Genomic DNA, 18,553 nt, shown 5'->3' with positions numbered 1-18,553 from the left:
AGACACTCAGAGGTACCACCTGTTCCTATTTTCCTTCTGCTCAAGATTGCAATCACCCTGCATACATATTTATCTATAGAATCCTGCCAATTACTTTAGGATTAAGTAAGACAATGGATTGGCAAAGAATGTTAAAATATTGTCAGAATGCAAAATGGTTATTCGTAGGAGTGCAACAATAGTAAGAACATCCGGCACAATGTGCTCTTTTAAGATTCAAAAGATTTATTGTTGCAGATTCTAGTGTGGCCACCAGAATTTTTGTATCTTTAACTACTATTTGGTGCACTTAAATACTGCTTTTCCTCCATGGAGCTCAATGCAGAATGCATGGCGTTCCTGTCCAAGATTTCACCCCCAAAACAACCCTATGAGGTAGTTTGAGCTGATAGTGGCTAACCCAAGATGTATTCTGAGCAAGGATCTGGGTTTCCACAGTCCTAACACCCTAACCGCTACATAGCACTGGTCCTCCACTATACTGCAATAGTCATCATATTTTGTTTTTCAAATTCCAGTACCAGGTCTGGATACGTTACATAAGCTTTATGGCAGAACTTAGAACATGAAGCTATAACACACATGCTCAAATCTAACTCTCAAGACTAGCTCTTTGGATATTATCTTGGTTTAATTCAGTGTTTCTCAAAGTTGGGTCCCCAGCTGTTGTTGGACTACAATTCCCATCATCCCTGACCACTGGTCCTGCTAGCTAGGGATGATAGCAGTTGTAGTCCAAAAACAGCTAGGGACCCACTCCTTGTGGCTGGTTAATGCCACAGTTCCACAGCACTTTGCAGAACTATGTTGCAATGTAGACCAAGAACTTCTTGATAGTCTGTGGCCTGGTTCAGAAGTAATGCAAAACCATGATTTCCTCCTGCTAGAAAAGGTTGTGGCAAAGCCTTCCCTTCTCCATGCACTAACAGAGGACGTTCAGAGCTTCCCATTTTCTGTCCCCCATCATATTTGAACGTGGGAAACTGTGGTTTGTTCTAAACAGGTCCAAAACATGATTTCAGGGCCCTTTTCCTCTTAAACAAATGAAAAACTGCAATTCGAAATGAGAGCTAAGTTCGAGAAACAATGGTTTGATTTATTCTTTATGTAAAAACATGCTGCAATCTCATCACAATTCACTACGCCCCCGATCCAAATACGCACATGTGCCTATGCATTCATGTGCATCAGCCAGGGCTGCAGGAACACTGCCTCAGTAAGGTATTTCCACATGTTACCAAGCGTTGTTCTGTAGGCGAAAGGGCAGGACTCCCTGTTCTAAGCACCCAAACTGCAACAACTAAATTGCCTGAGCTCTTCCCCTTCTGGCGAGAGTTAAGAACACACAGATTCCAGGCCGCATCAGGGTTTAGGGATTTGGTGCCCAAAGCCTGGGCAATTTTATAAAGTTTTAAAAATAAGTGTCCTTACCAGCAAGCCTTGGGATCTACTAGGTGCCTCAGATTTAATCTAAGGGGAAAGAACAGTTTGAACAAACGCAGCACTGATAACAAAGCAAATATTTGCTAACTGTTTCGTAACATGAATATTAAACAACGCCGTGTATGGGGGTTTCTGGATATTGTCAGCACAGTCCAAACAGCTTTTATTGGTGCAAGTAGTAGAAAAGGTTAGAATCCTACAACTGAGACCGTCACAGCCACAATATCCAAGCTGTAGACTTAGGCCATTCTTTAGCCAAAACAATGATTTATTTATTTTTTAAGCTGAAAGCACAAAAAGGGAGCCAGTATCCCCCACTTATTTACACGAGAACTTCATACTCACTTGTTTTTACTGGAGTCTTTGTGACCTGACAATGGGGGTGATTTGGTTTCTCTATCCATCTTGACTTTTTTCTGATCGTTTCTCAGAGAATCTTCCTGCTGATAAAAGGACAAATGCAGAATAGTATTATTATTACTGTTGTTGTTTACTGGATTCCTTACCTGCATGTCAAATGGTCTCAGGCCAGGTGTCAATAACATAAAATACAGTGTTAAAATCAGTTAGCATTGTTGCTGTTTTCCAGCTAACAGCAAGTGGCCTGGGCGGCTGGATCAGATAAGGAGCCGCAGGCTTGCATCCATGGTTTCCCATGCAGCTAAGATATAAGCACAGTGGAAGGGTGCATCTATGTACATAGTTTTCCCAAGCTGCAGGAGGGCCTAAATGCACAAGAGAGAGAAACTACTGGAGGCCTGTGGACAAACTCTGTTCCCCAAGTAGCCTGGCTGATCCCCAAGTAGCTTTGCCACCCTCCATCACCCCTTCCTATTATGCATGGACACAGGAAATGGGCTTTCCTAACATATTTGGATGAGGTTTGTACAGCAAGAGAGGCTTCGACGAGGCACTTGCCTTCTTCTGTATCACAGCTGCTGAGTTCCTCCACGCATGAGCAAGGAAAAGAAGAAGAGTTTGGACTTGATATCCCGCCTTTCACTCCCCTTAAGGAGTCTCAAAGCGGCTAACAATCTCCTTTCTCCTCCTCCCACACAACAAACAATCTGTGAGGTGAGTGGGGCTGAGAGACTTCAGAGAAGTGTGACTAGCCCAAGGTCACCCAGCAGCTGCATGTGGAGGAGTGGGGAAGCGAACCCGGTTCACCAGATTACGAGTCCACCGCTCCTAACCACTATACCACGCTGGTCAAAAACAGCTGACGGGCCTAAAAGGAGAAATTTGCCCAAGCCTTCATTGCTGTTCACGCTGCCACTGAGGTGAGGAGGTTAAAGACCTGTCCACCCAGCCCTCAAGCTTCAAGGGGAGTGAATTAATAAACAATCGTCTTTCAGCCCTTCCGTTCTTGCTCTTTGGTTGAAAATGTGGCTGGTGGGAGTGTTAACTGCTTGCTAGAAAGTGTTATATCTATAGAGATGAATGTGACCGACTTCATATTGCTCCCCCACAAAAAGTTGCCAATCATTAATCAGCATGTGACATGCTGATTTCAAAATGTAATCCTAGTTAGCTAATTTAACAACATCTAGCAGGATTGGAATTTCCATTCTTCTTTCTTATTTTTTTATTGGGGGGGGGGGCTTGGGGAACCGACTGATTTATTCAGCGGTCCAAGCAAGAGAGAAATCTCTACCTCAGCAAGACCAAAGTAAGCCATGAATACAGTATTTTTTCCCCTGACCTTGGATGATTCAGATAAGGCTGCCTTTTTTAGCCTATTCAATAGATATAAAATTCCTGGTGAGTATGAATTAAACTGAGACTGCAACACAAAAATTCCTTCTGGTCAAGTCACTGATGGCAGCTGATTGTACTTTTGTTTGCCAAAAGGAAAACATACACCAGAGAGTTAACCCCACACGGACACCCCCGAAGCTATTTTACAAGAATCAAGATACACGTGAGGGGGTGGAGGAAGTTATCGAGACAACTTTTATACACAAATGCTTCCAGCAGAAAACCACCACCATCCAAACCAAGGGAAAATCAGGATTAAGTTCAGAAAGAATGTACTATGAAAAGCAAAGCAAGTAAACCTTGGAATTGCATGATCTTAGCCACAAGACCGAGAAATGATTATTATAGCAACTACCAAGTGACTACTCTGAGTCACTGAGCTTGCTACTCAGTGACTATTTTTACCAGTCAGCTCACTACCCCAAGTCAATTGCTGCATCTAAATTTTTTAAATACAAATGAATAAAAGGCAAAAAAAATATTAAAATATTAGCCACTATAACATTTCAAACCAGTGTGTCATGTCACTGCCCATTAATTAAATGGGCAACATTTAATTTTCTTGCTAAGTTTTCTTGCTTTTGATTACACCAACCCTTAATATCCTATCAATCTATTCTTAAAGAAAATAACATTTACACAAAACATAATGTTGTTATCTGGCCAGCTACCATTACATAGGATTTTTAAGGCAGCCCTGTTCAGGGAAGTTTTTAATATGTAATGCTGTACTGTTTTTAACACTGACTGGGAGCCGCCCAGAGTGGCTGGGGAAACTCAGCCAGATGGGTGGGGTATAAATAATAAATTATTATTATTATTATTATTATTATTATTATTATTATTATTATTATTATTATTATTATTATTTTCTACGTTGTTACTGATTTAATTGTGTAAGGTTGTTTTAAGTTTCTGATTCAATCAATAATATTTTGTATGGTATTTGGTTTTTATTTTGTACACACTTTTTGAAACTGCAAGAGAAGCCAGGAGTCACAGTTTAACGCCCCACATTTCTCCAGAGTGCATGGCAGGGCCCCCAGTTCATCCATCACATTAAACCATTTAAAAACCGGTGCACGCTTTTTAAATATTATTTCCACAGCCAAGAACAAGCCTTTATTACTGCTTGCAGTTTGCATGCAGTGGTGTGGCGGGAGCACCAACAGAGGAGAACCGTGCAAACTTTTGAGCATCGTGCACCAGCGCTCTCCATTTAACATGGCATGCAAGCCAGACTACTGTCACCCCGGGGGTTGCTGTGGAAAACTAAAATAGCAGGTTCACAGATGCAGCCAGCTGTCACGGTGGAGAGAGGGCAGCTGCTTTAGGATGTCTGGGCCTGATACTGATCCCTTTTCTAATCATCTCTATGATGGAATCTTCCGTTCTCTCCACCACTATATTGCTGAGCTGAGCTGCCATTTTCATTGACCTCAAGACCTCCAAGAATCACAGCCAGTACAAATCTCTCATATTCACACACGCCAACAGAATGTGGTTAGTGGAGGTGATGTAGCACTGAATGTATTCTTCTGAACTGCTGAAAATACAGGTAAGAAGCGATGGATGTTGTGGGTCCTATTTTTGATTTATTTTTAGCAAAGAAACAAACAGATAAATACGGTAAAGGTAAAGGGACCCCTGACCATTAGGTCCAGTCGTGGCCGACTCTGGGGTTGCGGCGCTCATCTTGCTTTACTGGCTGAGGGAGCCGGCGTACAGCTTCCGGGTCATGTGGCCAGCATGACTAAGCCGCTTCTGGCGAACCAGAGCAGCGCACGGAAACGCCGTTTACCTTCCCGCCGGAGCAGTACCTATTTATCTACTTGCACTTTGTGCTTTCGAACTGCTAGGTTGGCAGGAGCAGGGACCGAGCAACAGGAGCTCACCCCATCGCAGGGATTCGAACCACGACCTTCTGATCAGCAAGCCCTAGGCTCTGTGGTTTAACCCACAGCGCCACCCGCGTCCCTCAAACAGATAAATAGAACGTGGTAAAATAAACACAAGAAATACTGAAGGGTTAAAATAAAAAGTACCAACTGCACAGGTCTCCGTCTCTCACCTTTCTCTTTTTGACAGACTTGTTTGGTGCATCCTCTTGTCTCCTCTTGTCTACATCCTGCTTCTTCAAGCTGTGGCTCTCTCTTACCTCCAGTCTTTTGGGGCAGTCCCCCCCCTTCCGGGGTGGATGTGGGACCCGCGAGAGGAGAGCGAGCTCAATTTTAACCACAAGCGAGGGAGGGACCAGGCAATCCCTCAAGGGCGACAGCAACTTCTTATCCCTGATAGGCAAAAGAAACTTGTCCTTGTCCTCTCTTACCACAACAGCTGGTTTCGTGCCGCTAGTTCTGCTGGTGGCGGGAACCCTGGGGCTCTGGCTCAAAGGGCTGAGGGGCAACAGCTCCAGGGCACTGCCAGCTGCACTGTCTTTTGCAGCACCCCGGTCCGAGAACAATTTAACAGTGGCCTGGTGCAAGCTCTTGTGCTTTTTCTTCTCGGCGGGCTCCGGCACTGCCAGTTTCTGTTCCTTCTTGTCGCCAAACTTCAGCCGCCCTTTCGTTTTCACCTTGGGCTTGTCTTTGGAAGACTGGTCCTTCGCCCCATACAGACCGGGCGGCTCACTCTCTACCGTCAGGCCTCGCTTCGGTTCCTCCGGTGCTGTGACTTTGCTGGACTTCCTGGGCTGCTTACTGCCCACGACTTGGTGGAACTGGGGTTCCTCTGTGTGCACTGGAGACTTCTGGTAGCTGCGCTTGGTAGGGAGGTGTACCTCCTGAGCTGACCGGGGTGCTTTGCTGGCAGTTTTCGAGTGTCCATCTGTCGGCTGCGAGCATTCCCTTTTGCTGCTGCCGCCGCTGCAAGTTTTCCCTTGCCCCTTGCCTTCCTGGAGACTCCCCCTGCTGCGGTCATCCTCAAGGAAATTCTCGGTGGGAGACACCGGCTGGTTCACCTTGATCAGCCAGTTGTTCAGCTGCCATCTGTTGGATGTCTGTGGATCGGGCTGTGGCGAAAAAGAAAAGAGAAACACCAGTTGGTTGTGCGCCCGTCACAAGGCGCATTGCTTCATCTGCACCATACCTCTGAGGCCTATATGCTGAACTGAGCAAGGGTGGAAGGGTCAGAAATGGTGGCTTTGCCCAAGAACATAATTCTGATGTGAGCACCAGCACAAGACCAGGCAAAGAGCTTCACTCGGTCCTGTATACCTGAAGGAGCGTCTCCACCTCCATTGTTCAGCCCAGACACGGAGGTCCAGCTCCGAGGGCCTTCTGGCGGTTCCCTCATTGAGAGAAGTGAGGTTACAGGGAACCAGACAGAGGGCCTTCTCGGTAGTGGCACCCGCACTCTGGAACGCCCTCCCTTCAGATGTGAAGGAAATAAGCAGCTATCTTCTCTTTAAAATATATCTGAAGGCAGCCCTGTTTAGGGAAGTTTTATAAATATTAATGCTGTGTTGTTTTTAACACTTGATTGGAAGCCGCCCAGAGTGGCTGGGGAAACTCAGCCAGATGGGCGGGGTATAAATAATAAATTATTATTATTATTATTCCACATCCACCACCCAAATGCCTCTGCCTTTTCTTTATTGCTGTGCCATGTCTGGGCTCCAAGGAAACCTGCCTGAGGTGGCTTCTCTTAATTCCAAGGTGTGGGGCTTCAGGTATAAGAGACTAAATTGTTGGAAATTCAAGCCCTTCTCACAAGAAGCTGGCAGCAGTCCAGGCACCCGGCTTGATTCCCTGTTGACCTCCCTGGCTACATTCCCCAGCAGACGCAGGCAAGGTCTCGATCGGCGATTCTTCTCAAACGTGAGAAGAACACACCCCTCTTTCCTGCCTCCCCCAGGCAGGGGAAAGAGATAGACAGAAACGTATTTACATGCTTTTATTTCTGTCTTTGCAGCGTTACAAAAAACATGACTGCTCTCTCCATATTCCAGCAGTGTTGTAGGTAAAACCTCCTGTACTTCCTGTACAGCTCATATTACACTCTGAGGTAATTCCGGTGCTGCGCACTGTGAAATGACTGCCCCTCTGTTCCCACAGTAGTCCCAACATTCCCATCATGTTTACACTTCAAGCTAGGACTTTGCAGCTGCATTGCTTCATTATCGTAACATAAATGTGGTCCTCCAACCCACTGGGACCATACCCAGGCCAGGCTCCATACCCAGGAAAGGCTCCTCACCAGCTGTACTCCACACCCTCAAGCCTCTTGAGATGGAGAAGGGTGAATGGAATGTAGCCCATTGTATATATTCAAATCCATTGAGCTCTGCCCCATTTGGCCCTGCCCACCTCTGTCAAGTGGGCCTCCATGAAGACAATTGCGCAAAATGTACAGAGTCACTCTATGGCTTGCTTCTCACTCAGATAGCAAACCTATCCCTTGTCTATACAGTGGTACCTCTAGATACGAACAGGATCCGTTCTGGAGCCCTGTTCGCATCTAGAGGTAAACATATCTAGTGATGGCCCATCTGCGCACGCACGCTTCGCTTTTCGCCGCTTCTGCGCATGCGCGTGACATCATTTTGAGCGTCTGCGCATGCGCAAGCAGCGAAACCCGGAAGTAACGCGTTCTGTTACTTCCAGGTTGCCGCGGAGCGCAACTCGAACGCGCTCAACTTGAAGCGTATTTAACCTGAGGTATGACTGTATTGCTTCAGACGGAAGGTAGAAATTCTAACGATTTCATGCTCCGCCATACAAAAACAGAAATAAAATCTCTGTGCATAGAAAGCAGGCCTGTCAGAGAAAAGCCCACTTGTCCCAGACATGCTGATTTTCTACGCACAAGGGGTATTTATTTATTTTTATGGACAAGCATGCAGTCCAATGAGGCCTCATCTGCAGCCCAAAGCGGTGCAGCCCAGACACAGTGAGGAAAGCCAGATGATTCTAAAATCAAAACTGTAATCCAAATGGTATTTTGCTTCTCTTTCTGTTTCATATAAAGGACTGCAGTGTGGGTCCCCTCCTATTATTATTATTATTATTATTATTATTATTATTATTCCGCCCTATACCCGGAGGTCTCAGGGCAGTTCACAGAACAAAATCAAAATATAAAACCACAAAATACATAATCAAAATAAAAACAAGCCAATACCCTCCTCTCCCAAAAAAAACCCCATAGGATGTCAATCTAATCAACCAAAGGCCTGGTTAAAAAGGAACGTTTTTGCCTGGTGCCTACAAGTGTATTATGAAGGTGCCAATCAAGAAGGTTGAAGGGTAATGAATTAAGGCCAATTTTTAAAGGATGGTTTTCATAATTCCATAGATCCTCAACAAGCCACACTAAGCTTGACATTATACCAATGACGTAAAAAACAGATTTTCGTTCCTGAAGCAATTTCACAACACTTCTGCTCTTGATTATGACATTAATAGTGCTTTTTCCCAGTTTGGCTTCCCAAGTAGGTCAGCGAAGGCCTCCAAAACTGAATAAATCAAGTCAAGTCCAGCCACGTCCCAGGGAAAGAGGATGAGGGAAGGAACCTTTCCTACAGACATGAATGTTCCACACAGATTTCTGGAAAAGGTCTAAATCTTCTGTTGAAATTTGCTTTTTTTAAAAAAAGTTGCACATACACAATCATATAAGTAAAATAATTGGGATCGAAAGGTTTGAGCTAAAATTTCAAAACAGAACTTAGATGCAGAGAAGGTTCTGAACTCAAAACCACTCAAAACACGGACAGAAATTTCACCCTTGTTCAAATAGTTCTTTGATTTGTCGGCAATAGAGGCCTTATGGTCGTTGTTCAGAGGACACTTTACTATTGGTCCATATGGCAGATGTCATCACCAAACAGAGCACATGAAATTCACAAGCACCAGAACACCAGGCCTTATCCCTGAATTTCTAAATTTCATTGGCATTTTTTGAAGCTGCTGATCATGGCACTTATAGGGCAAGACCCGAGGCGACAGCTGTAGGTAGCATTCAACGCAACTTTTCAGTAAGAAGCAAAAAGTTTTCCCCACCTTCCACTATTCCAGCCAACAGTTTGTAGTGAAAGGTTATATCAGTATGTATCTGAAGGTCCTTCCTCCTGGATCATGACCACTCTATACAGAATTCTATACAATTCTGCAGTGCTGTACAACACAGCCCCACAGCCAGGAAGGTAAAGGGGGCAGTAAGGAGGAGTGGAATAGGAACATTGGTTGGCACAAACTGCCTTCCACTTGTACAACCGCTGCATACAGTCTGTTGGCTGGAAGGTGGGAAGAGGCCTTGGGGTGCCTGATAACCATACAGGCATCATCATCATCATCATCATCATCATCAAAATGTATTGAAATTATTTAATGTACTAAATACACTTCGAATATATTAGATGCTTCGATTTAAGGTTGTGTCTGTTTTGCATCCATGTAATTTTTTAAAAAATATATTTTTATTAAGATTTATTAGTTTACAAAAATATGTGCATTGTCTCTTTTTTCAAGTTGCGTTTTCTACAGACCAGTTCATTTGGTGTGAGGCATTAGTGTTACATGCAGTGTTAGGTTAGAAAGAAAAGGGGGAAAGATGGGGAGGGAGGAACAGTGAGTGGGGTGGGGTCGGGTGGCAATGCTTCTATTCTTCTACTTAGTATATGTGTGGGGTTTTGTGTCAGCATCACTTGTGTGGGTTCTCTTTACTATTCGCTTGTTGTATTTCTTTGGGGGTGGCTGGTTGTCTTTGATTGGCTGTAGTGATTTTTTTTGTGTGTGTGAGCGGTGTGTGTGTGTGTGTGTCTGTGTGTGTGTTTGGATCAGGTTAGCCAGATTGATTCGAATACTGCTGGTGGATCCTTCTTGTTGTTTTGTTGGGCCGGTACATTTCTGAACACAATCCAAAGTGTTGGTGCTGACCTTTAAAGCTCTAAACGGCCTCGGTCCAGTATATCTGAAGGAGCGTCTCCACCCCCATCATTCTACCTGGACACTGAGGTCCAGCACCGAGGGCCTTCTGGCGGTTCCCTCACTGCGAGAAGCCAAGTTACAGGGAATCAGGCAGAGGGCCTTCTCGGTAGTGGCGCCCTCCCTGTGGAACGCCCTCCCATCAGATGTCAAAGAGAAAAACAACTACCAGACTTTTAGAAGACATCTGAAGGCAGCCCTGGTTAGGGAAGCTTTTAATATTTGATGAAGCTGCCTAGAGTGGCTGGGGAAGCCCAGCCAGATGGGCGGGGTATAAATAAATTATTATTATTATTATTATTATTATTAGGAACCATACTGAGATGAAGGCGTCTTCTTCTATTTGCACTGTGCCTGTGTTGAAACATTTCTGGCTACATGGCCTGAAGGAAGTGACTTTCAGCCTGTGGCTAAAGTATGTGCTGATGGTGTTATGTGGACAGCTGGACTACAGTAGCACAGGTTTCGAATGTGCTGGGAAACTGGGAGGGTGGAAAGGGACCAGTAACGTGGTAGAAGAGATTGACAGCATTCTGCTGACAGAACAATTATCTGACCGGCTAAAAAAAAAAGTCAAGAGGGGCCTCCTATTGGCTATTCACAACACACAGATCATGCACTTTAAAAATAATGGGACACCGTACCTCAGGTGTGGATGCTCTTGTTGGGAGATCATTTGCTTCACTTTCACTGGAGCTGCTCTCACTCTCAGAGTCAGAGGAACTGTCCGAGTCGCTTGTGCTCTCAGACTCCGGACTGCTGGAATGTGCCAATGCCACACTCTCAGGCTGTGATTGTGGGGCACTGCAAGTCAATACCATGAGATAAAATTAGAAGCGGGTAAGGATCATCTTTCTGCACTTCCACCCCCTCCAGAGACAGGCCAGCACCGGGGCGGAGGTTGGGGTGGGAGAGAGAGAGAGATAAAATCCAACCAGCATCATTTAAAACATTCTATCATTGTTCACTGGGGGGATCACATTCTCCTGATCCCTCAAAAGGATGAAAATGCAAAAGCGCTAAATCACACAACACACACACACACACACACACACACACACAGAGGGGTGGAGGGAGGGAGAGAAAGAAACATTGCTAGGAAGGCAAGGGGGCTTTTGAGAGCGACTGTGTGATACAGTGGTACCTTAGGTTACAGACGCTTCAGGTTACAGACTCCGCTAACCCAGAAATAGTACCTCAGGTTAAGAACTTTGCTTCAGGATGAGAACAGAACTCGCGCGGCAGCAGTGGGAGGCCCCATTAGCTAAAGTGTTGCTTCAGGTTAAGAATAGTTTCAGGTTAAGAACAGACCTCCAGAACGAATTAAGTTCTTAACCCGAGGTACCACTGTACAACTGCCGGAAAAGCAGAAGATCAAACACATTTCATCAAATGACCATTTTCCTGGGAGAGAGTAAATAAGCTCAAAACATGTACAGTGGTACCTCTGGCTATGAACTTAATTTGTTCCGGAGGTCTGTTCTTAACCTGAAACCATTCTTAACCTGAGGTACCACGTTAGCTAAGGGGCCTCCCGCTGCCACAGCACAATTTCTGTTCTCATCCTGAGGTAAATTTCTTAACCCGAGGTACTCCTTCCGGGTTAGCGGAGTCGGTAACCTGTTTGTAACCCAAGTTCCACTGTACATCCTGGACTTTTAAACCTAGTTTTATAGAATCGCAGAATTGTAGAGTTGCAAGGGACCCCCAAGGCCCATCTAGTCCAGCCCCCTGCAATGCAGGAATCTCAGCTAAAGCATCCATGATATATGGCCACCCAATCTCTGCTTAAAAACCTCCTCCAATGAAGGACAGCCTCCATACTCTCTCAAGGTGAAAAAAATTCAGCTGCTAAACAGCTACTGCCATCAGAAAGTTCTTCCTGATGTTTAGGCAGAAACTCCCTTTTTTGTAACTTGAATCCATTAATTCGGGTCCTACCATCCACAGATTTGCATTACCTTACAGTATGATTCATACTGCATTTTGTAATCTATTTTTGTATGTTGCTTTTGTTTTAAATGTAGAGCGGTTTTTAGATTTTTAAAATAAGAATCTTACTCCATGGAACTATGGATGGTGTACACGAGGTGATTCCATTTTATCTTCACTATCACACAGGTGAACTAGATATCTAGGAACCCAAAGCATACTGCTGAATAACTCTGCATCCACTCGCTAGTGGATAGATTTGAACTCAGTTCCTACATGCAAGCTTTCTGTAGGTGTCTGCTTGGCTGCTGCAGAGAACAGAATACTGGGTGAGATGAGCCATTTTCTTGCACACTGAATTTTAGTGCTTTGAAGAAGCAGGGACGTATTAAAACAACCTCATGCATTGTTACCAAATTATCCCAATCAGTGAACAGTTCAGTCAGTCTCTCTCTCTCTCTCTCTCACTCTCTCTCCTCTTAACCTCTCGCCCACAACCCCGAGCTGCTTCCACAAGGATTTCTGTTTACATGCATAAAACAACTTGTGAGATGCTCCCCACCTCTGCCTCCCTGTTATTTCCAAGAAATCGTACCTGGGAGGAGTGGATGAGGAAGACGGCTTATCAGAAACCTATTTAACAAGAACAACAACAACAAAACGGGAAAAGTTTAGTATAAGCAGCTCAGGCAGGAAAACAGGCCATAAATATTTTTTAAAGGTATTCTGGGTATTTGCAGGATTTTTAAATTTTATCTACACACACTGACTTGGTCATCGTCACCCTCGTCACTATCGCTGATCTCAAGGTCTTCATGTAGCATTCTGAAAGAGAAAAGAGGACATAAATGTAACTCGCTGCAAAAAATTACAATGTTACTCAGAGGGAATGTTTTCAAGTTTGTTTTCAAAGTTTTGATTAATCTACACTCAACATACTACTCAGCTGGGAAAGTGTTCTTTGCTCAAGCTTGTCTCTTCACAGTATTTTTCTTGGAAAACGAGCACAGGTTTCATTTTTGCACTCCAAAGAAAAAGGCCAAGCTGAACTATTTCCTCTGCAGAACAAGAGGGCTTCATCTTTCCTGGAGTCTCTGCTCATGAAAACTAATATAGTCATTGCTGTAAAGAAAGATTCATGGTGCATGCTCCCATTAAACAAGAGATCTGGACAGTGTTCCTATCTGCCTGTCAGAATAGAGCACTGCTGTTGTCCAAAGTTTAAAACTGGTTGTGAAATGAATATAAATGCTCATGGGTACGAATGCCTGTTGACAATCCGGGGCCATAAAACTCACTAACTCAAGGACCACCATCTGGTGGCAGAAGTGATGGCAACCAAGGATTTGGCATTTGCTATTATGGGAACCAAAGAGGGAAAATTGAGGAGGCAGTCATTCTAATGACAGCTTTAAATGGGTTTCTTTTAGCTTTTTTATATTGCTGCACCCCACCCTGATACTTTTTTATTAGTTTTGCATAAAGCTGTACACAACAAACATAACCATTCCAAAAATAAAAAGAGGTTCTTTCTAAATTTTATTCCTGCATCTTTTACTGCAATCCATCTATTGTAGCATCATGGTAACCAAAGTTCATGTTACTTTACAAGTGCCATTGTACTCCTACCAATGAGTCAACTGTTTAAAGTGGTCTTTCAATTATATTTAAAAAACAGGTGCAGTACTGATGCAGATAGCCAGAGGTTGTATCCCCGCTGTGTACCCTCCAAATCTATTCTGCAGGGTCCCCCAACCCACCTGAGCTGATTTTGAGGGTGTGCAGGTGGGGGGAAGCTGTGGGGGCTAGGAGAGGGCTAGGAAGTTCTGCTGCACAGACAGAAGCCACTTGCGCAGAGTTGTGAAGCTGAGTTCTACTCTACGGCATAATATGCACACAGTGGGCTGGAGCCAAAGTGTTACTTCAGCAAACGCAAGAACTTGTTTCATGGAAAAGAGTGGACCCAAGCGCTTGCTGCAGAAAGCGGGAGAGGTAGAAGTTTGCCAACTCTCCCTGCAGACTTCTGTACCACTTTCTACCAAGTTCCACAAAAAAGCTTTTTTTGGGGGAAGGAGGAAGCAGCAAATATTGCTTCCCCACTTCCTCAGGTGGAAGTGCCCAGTGAGTAGAGTTCTGTTCATAAGAACTCTGGATCCAGTTCCATGTCATTATCACAATATGTATTTCTATAAAGCTTTGCAAAGAAAAAGAGGGGAAAAACACAAGGTTGTAAGTGGCAATTGGGCAACTAAGGAAAATTTAGATTATACCTAAGCTTTTGCTTAAAGCTAAAAACCACCGATTAAACATGACTACCTACCTAAAGACTGAGAAAACGCATTAAAGGTATAACCAGCCAACCAATCAACCCCAGCTCCCAAACTACTCCTTGCACTATCATGAAAATCAGACATTCACAGCTGAATTAGCACAAGTTAAAAAAAGAACCACTGAATCTTAAAGGGGATATTGCTTTTTAAGAAGCTTTTTGCTCTTAACTACTATGCTCCTTGTGTTAGAATGAATTAATAATGGCACATTTTTTTTATTTATTTACACGCCGCAGATTTTACTCAGAAAGTACATCCAGTTACCTCTCAGACACTGAAATATGACCACTTTGGGGATGGATCCTGGCAGTTACTTGATACCAAACAAACAGTGCTTCTAAGAGCCAAGAGGCGGAAGTGATGGATAACCAAATCCAAAAGAAACCACAGCAGGAACAGGAATGTTAGCCAGATAAGATCTGATATTTTTGAGGCTTGCCAGCTGGCACCCACAGATGAACAAACCCATCCAGTTTCTGTGCGTATGAGTGTGATCTAGCTTTCACAAATGGCAGGTGAGAGGGTAACCCTGTTTCTAACCGTGTCAGGCTGCAGGTGGGAGCCCAGCTGCCCCTCCGTTAAAAGAAAAACCTATTATATCAGGGAAGAAGTTTCCGGTTTGTGTGTAACAGGTATCCAGCACAATAAAACAGAGACTGCATGATTAAGTTTCAATATTTATTTTATCCCCCCCCCCAAAAAAAGGACTGATAACCAGTGCTTCCAATTTGCACTGCTAGTTCTATGGGTGATTAGTTATTAAGTTTGTTATTGCTTTTTAATCTGCTGCTACGTGTGCTACTGTTGGTTTTTAAAAAACTATTTATTACTATTATCAGTTTTATAGCTTCTTTGCAACTTATGTGAAAGCAAGATATAAATAGCTAGAAACAATCAAATAATAAAAGCAACAAAAGCAAACTTTTAATCATCATGGGGTGCTTTCCTTAGATTGTCTCCACTACAGCAAACACTTTGCTCCTTAGCGCTTTGCCATACTGGCTAGTTCCAAGGTTGGAACTGGAACCAGCACTGGAAAATAAGCAAGCAAGGTACCACAATAGCTACTGCATTTAAATAAATCAATGTTGCAAAGCTAACTATGCCCAACTAGATGCATATGGGGCAAAACTATTCTGCAGCATTGGCAGGGTACTAGAGTACAGCTGCTGTCAGCGAAACCAGTTTCTTGTTAAGCCTCGGTTAATGTAAACACATCCTAATGAAGTTGGGTCCTTCGGCGTTTGTGGTGTACAATGGATCCTATTATGTAAAGATCTACCAAGGGATTATATCAGCATAACCACAAACCCTGGAGGGCAATCCTACAGATTCTTGCAGCGGCCTAATAATAATGTTCTCTACACGCATGTCCCCTTTCTTCTCGGCTCTTCAGCGTTGGTTTATACAAAATCACACAAAAGCAAGTCTGCAGTTGTCCAGAAGACAAGAGCACACAGGACAATTTCCAGAAGCCTACGATGAAAGGCCAGAAGCAAAGGAGTGAATTTTTGATGCCTCGTGTGACATGATTCTTTCACGTGAATACGTTTTTGTGAAGCAGTGTTTAAGAAAATAATCACTATTTCTTTTACTAGATTCTCAAACCAGGTGTCAAAAAAAAATAAATCATGCTGGTAGCTGCTCATTTTAACTTGCTGTCGGTTACCTGTGCCTAGACAATACGCCCAGCCAGTTTATTGAAAGAAAATCAGGTGCACATGATGTACATCCAGTTATTATTTTATTTAGCGCACTTGTGTCCTGCCTTTTGTCCCATGTGATCTCCCATTCAAGCACTGATCAGACCCAGACCCTTGGCTGAGCTTCAGTCAAGTGGTTGCATTATAGAACAGTAGAGTTGGAAGGGACCCTGTCGGTCAACTAGTCTAACCCCCTGCAATGCAGGAATCTCAGCCAAAGCATCCATGACAGATGGCCATCCAACCTCTGCTTAAAAACCTCCTCCAAGGAAGGAGAGTCCATGTGTCCTCACAACATGTCCTGAGATAGGCATAACTGCTGCAGTTCCCATGGTTGAAATGAGCGGATCTAAACAATAGGCAGATGCAGAATTCTACTACGCCACTACCATCTGGGTGCCTTCTAAGTTTCATGCATGTTGCATTATCAACCCAGCATATCAAAGGGAAATCCTTCATGATTTCTACCTGCAGGAAGCTGTTTGCATGCTGGAGAACATTCAGAATTTCACTTATGTGAGTGTGGCGGGGTCTGGGACGGAACGCCTGTGTAAAGGGTGTGTGTGCACGCCTGTACTAATCCTTTGCTTTGTTCAGTTCTCCACATTTCCACATCAATTTGCTCTTTCTTTTTTAAATGTATTTTTATTAAAGATTTTCTTGATTTACAAAAGTACGTGCAATGTCTCTCTCTCTTTTTTCCAAGTAACATTTTTTACAAATCAGTTTCATTTGTTGAGACATTAGGAAGAAAAGGGGGAAAGGGATGGAGGGGTGGAAGATGGGTGGGGGTGGGGTCGGGTGATGATGTTTCTATTTTACTTAATATATGTGGGGTTTTGTGTCAGCGTTGCTTGTGCAGGTTCTCTGCTGTTCACTTGTGTTCCTTTGGTGGCGAGAGAGGTTGGGGTTGGCCCAGGGTGTGGTTGGCTGTGGTGATCTTTGTTTTTGTGTGTGAGTGGGGTGGGTGGGTGTTTTTGAATCAGGTTAGCCATACTGATTTGAATGCTGTTGGTGGATTTTTGTCATTGTCTCGTTGGGCTCTGTGTGTGATAAAGGGGAGCCTATACAAGGGTGAAGGCGTCTTCTTCTATTTGTCCCCTATGTTTACCTATGTCATTTTAAACTGTGATATTAATGCTGTATTCTTAGTTTTAGATTTTGATTTACTTGGAAATGGTTTTCCATTTGGTTGTGTATTTTTTTATGTGGTTTATATATTGTTTATGACTTTTGTAATTATGTAAATCTTGTCATGTTGTAAGCCTCCTTGAGCATTGTTTTTAACCATGGAAAGGCGGCATACAAATAAAATGATGATGATGATGAAGAAGAAGAAGAGCCACTACTATTCAGTGCAGACCACATTGAGCTAGATGAACAACAGCCAAACGCTATATAAAGGCAGCGTTTTATGACTAATGAGCACAGGAGCTCCAAATCACTAATGCACAGGAAACCGTACATTTGACTCAGTACTCAGTGGTGGGGGGTTTTTTTTGAATGGGGAGGGGGATAATTATGAAATAGTTGCCACTCAAACCCAAAGCACAATTTTTCTGCCCCTACACAAGAAACTGCATTAAGGTTTTATTATCCCAGATGAAGGCATCAGTGTTCCAAATAAAACCTTCAGAAGAAAATGGCATTATGTGGGAAGACCGTGAAGACTACATCTATTATCCAAAGACGACACCGTTTATTTTTCCATTATCTTCTGAAGGGCTTCTTCCCAGAAAGAAAGATAGACAGACACAAATTGCCTCTGTTGGCATATTATTAATAGCTTTCAGATAAGCTATTAATAATACAGAAAGAAACTTGCAGCTGATGAATTGTTCCCAGGAAGGACAATTGAAGCTTTTTCTTTTTTAAAAAAAGGAGAGTCATCACTCACTACATACAAGAGAAGAGTATTTGCTAAGCAATGTGTTTTTTTTTTTTAAGAAACTCTTAAATGCTTTGATTAATTTAAGAGGAAAGGCTAATTTCATTTTTTTAAAAAAAAAACTTTAAAAAACCAAACAGTTAAGAACATACAGCTTTCTGAAATCTTGCACATTCTCGCCTCTGCAACCAAAAGCAATGCAACTAACTCTGCGTGCATCCAGTTGTTTTAGATTATTTTTAATGATGTTTTAATGTTGAAATCCGCATTTGGGACTTTAGGGTGATGGGCCGATAATAAATAAATTGTTAAATAAATAAATAATCTTTTCAAATATCTTCAATGTTTTTAATCTTGAACTTCTGGAGTATACCGAGTATAACATTTTCGGATCAGTCATCCTTAAGATGACACTGGAGAAACAATGAAAGAGGACTTTAAAAATAAAGAATGCTGGGCATGCTGCATTTTGAGTGTGCGGGCTGGGGGAGAACTCTTATATCTTTGGGAACTAATTATTTAGAAGGAAGAGGGGTTTGTGTGTTTACAAACAGAAGTAGCTCCTAAAACCTG

General features: G+C 43.3%; 1 protein-coding gene across 7 annotated transcripts in view; it reads right to left on the bottom strand.

Moving 5' to 3' along the window:
- The window catches only part of AFF1 (ALF transcription elongation factor 1), a 149,073-nt gene that overhangs the window by 10,252 nt on the left and 120,268 nt on the right, over window positions 1-18,553 (bottom strand). For 3 of the 7 annotated variants that reach the window (XM_081924798.1, XM_081924801.1, XM_081924797.1), the window contains 6 exons: window positions 12,824-12,884; window positions 12,655-12,692; window positions 10,772-10,931; window positions 5,273-6,211; window positions 1,789-1,886; window positions 1,432-1,470 (listed from right to left, as the gene is read on the bottom strand). In XM_081924798.1, the coding sequence (XP_081780924.1) occupies window positions 1,432-1,470; window positions 1,789-1,886; window positions 5,273-6,211; window positions 10,772-10,931; window positions 12,655-12,692; window positions 12,824-12,884 (1,335 nt within the window). The remainder of the gene's footprint in view (window positions 1-1,431; window positions 1,471-1,788; window positions 1,887-5,272; window positions 6,212-10,771; window positions 10,932-12,654; window positions 12,693-12,823; window positions 12,885-18,553) is intronic. The other 4 variants (XM_081924799.1, XM_081924800.1, XM_081924802.1 and 1 more) reach the window with 4 other exon arrangements.

This window comes from Podarcis melisellensis (assembly GCF_964234715.1).
Source record: "Podarcis melisellensis genome assembly, chromosome: 9".
NCBI lineage: Eukaryota > Metazoa > Chordata > Lepidosauria > Squamata > Lacertidae > Podarcis > Podarcis melisellensis.
Note: the sequence above shows the minus strand (reverse complement) of the source record. Positions and strands in the feature narration are given on the sequence as shown.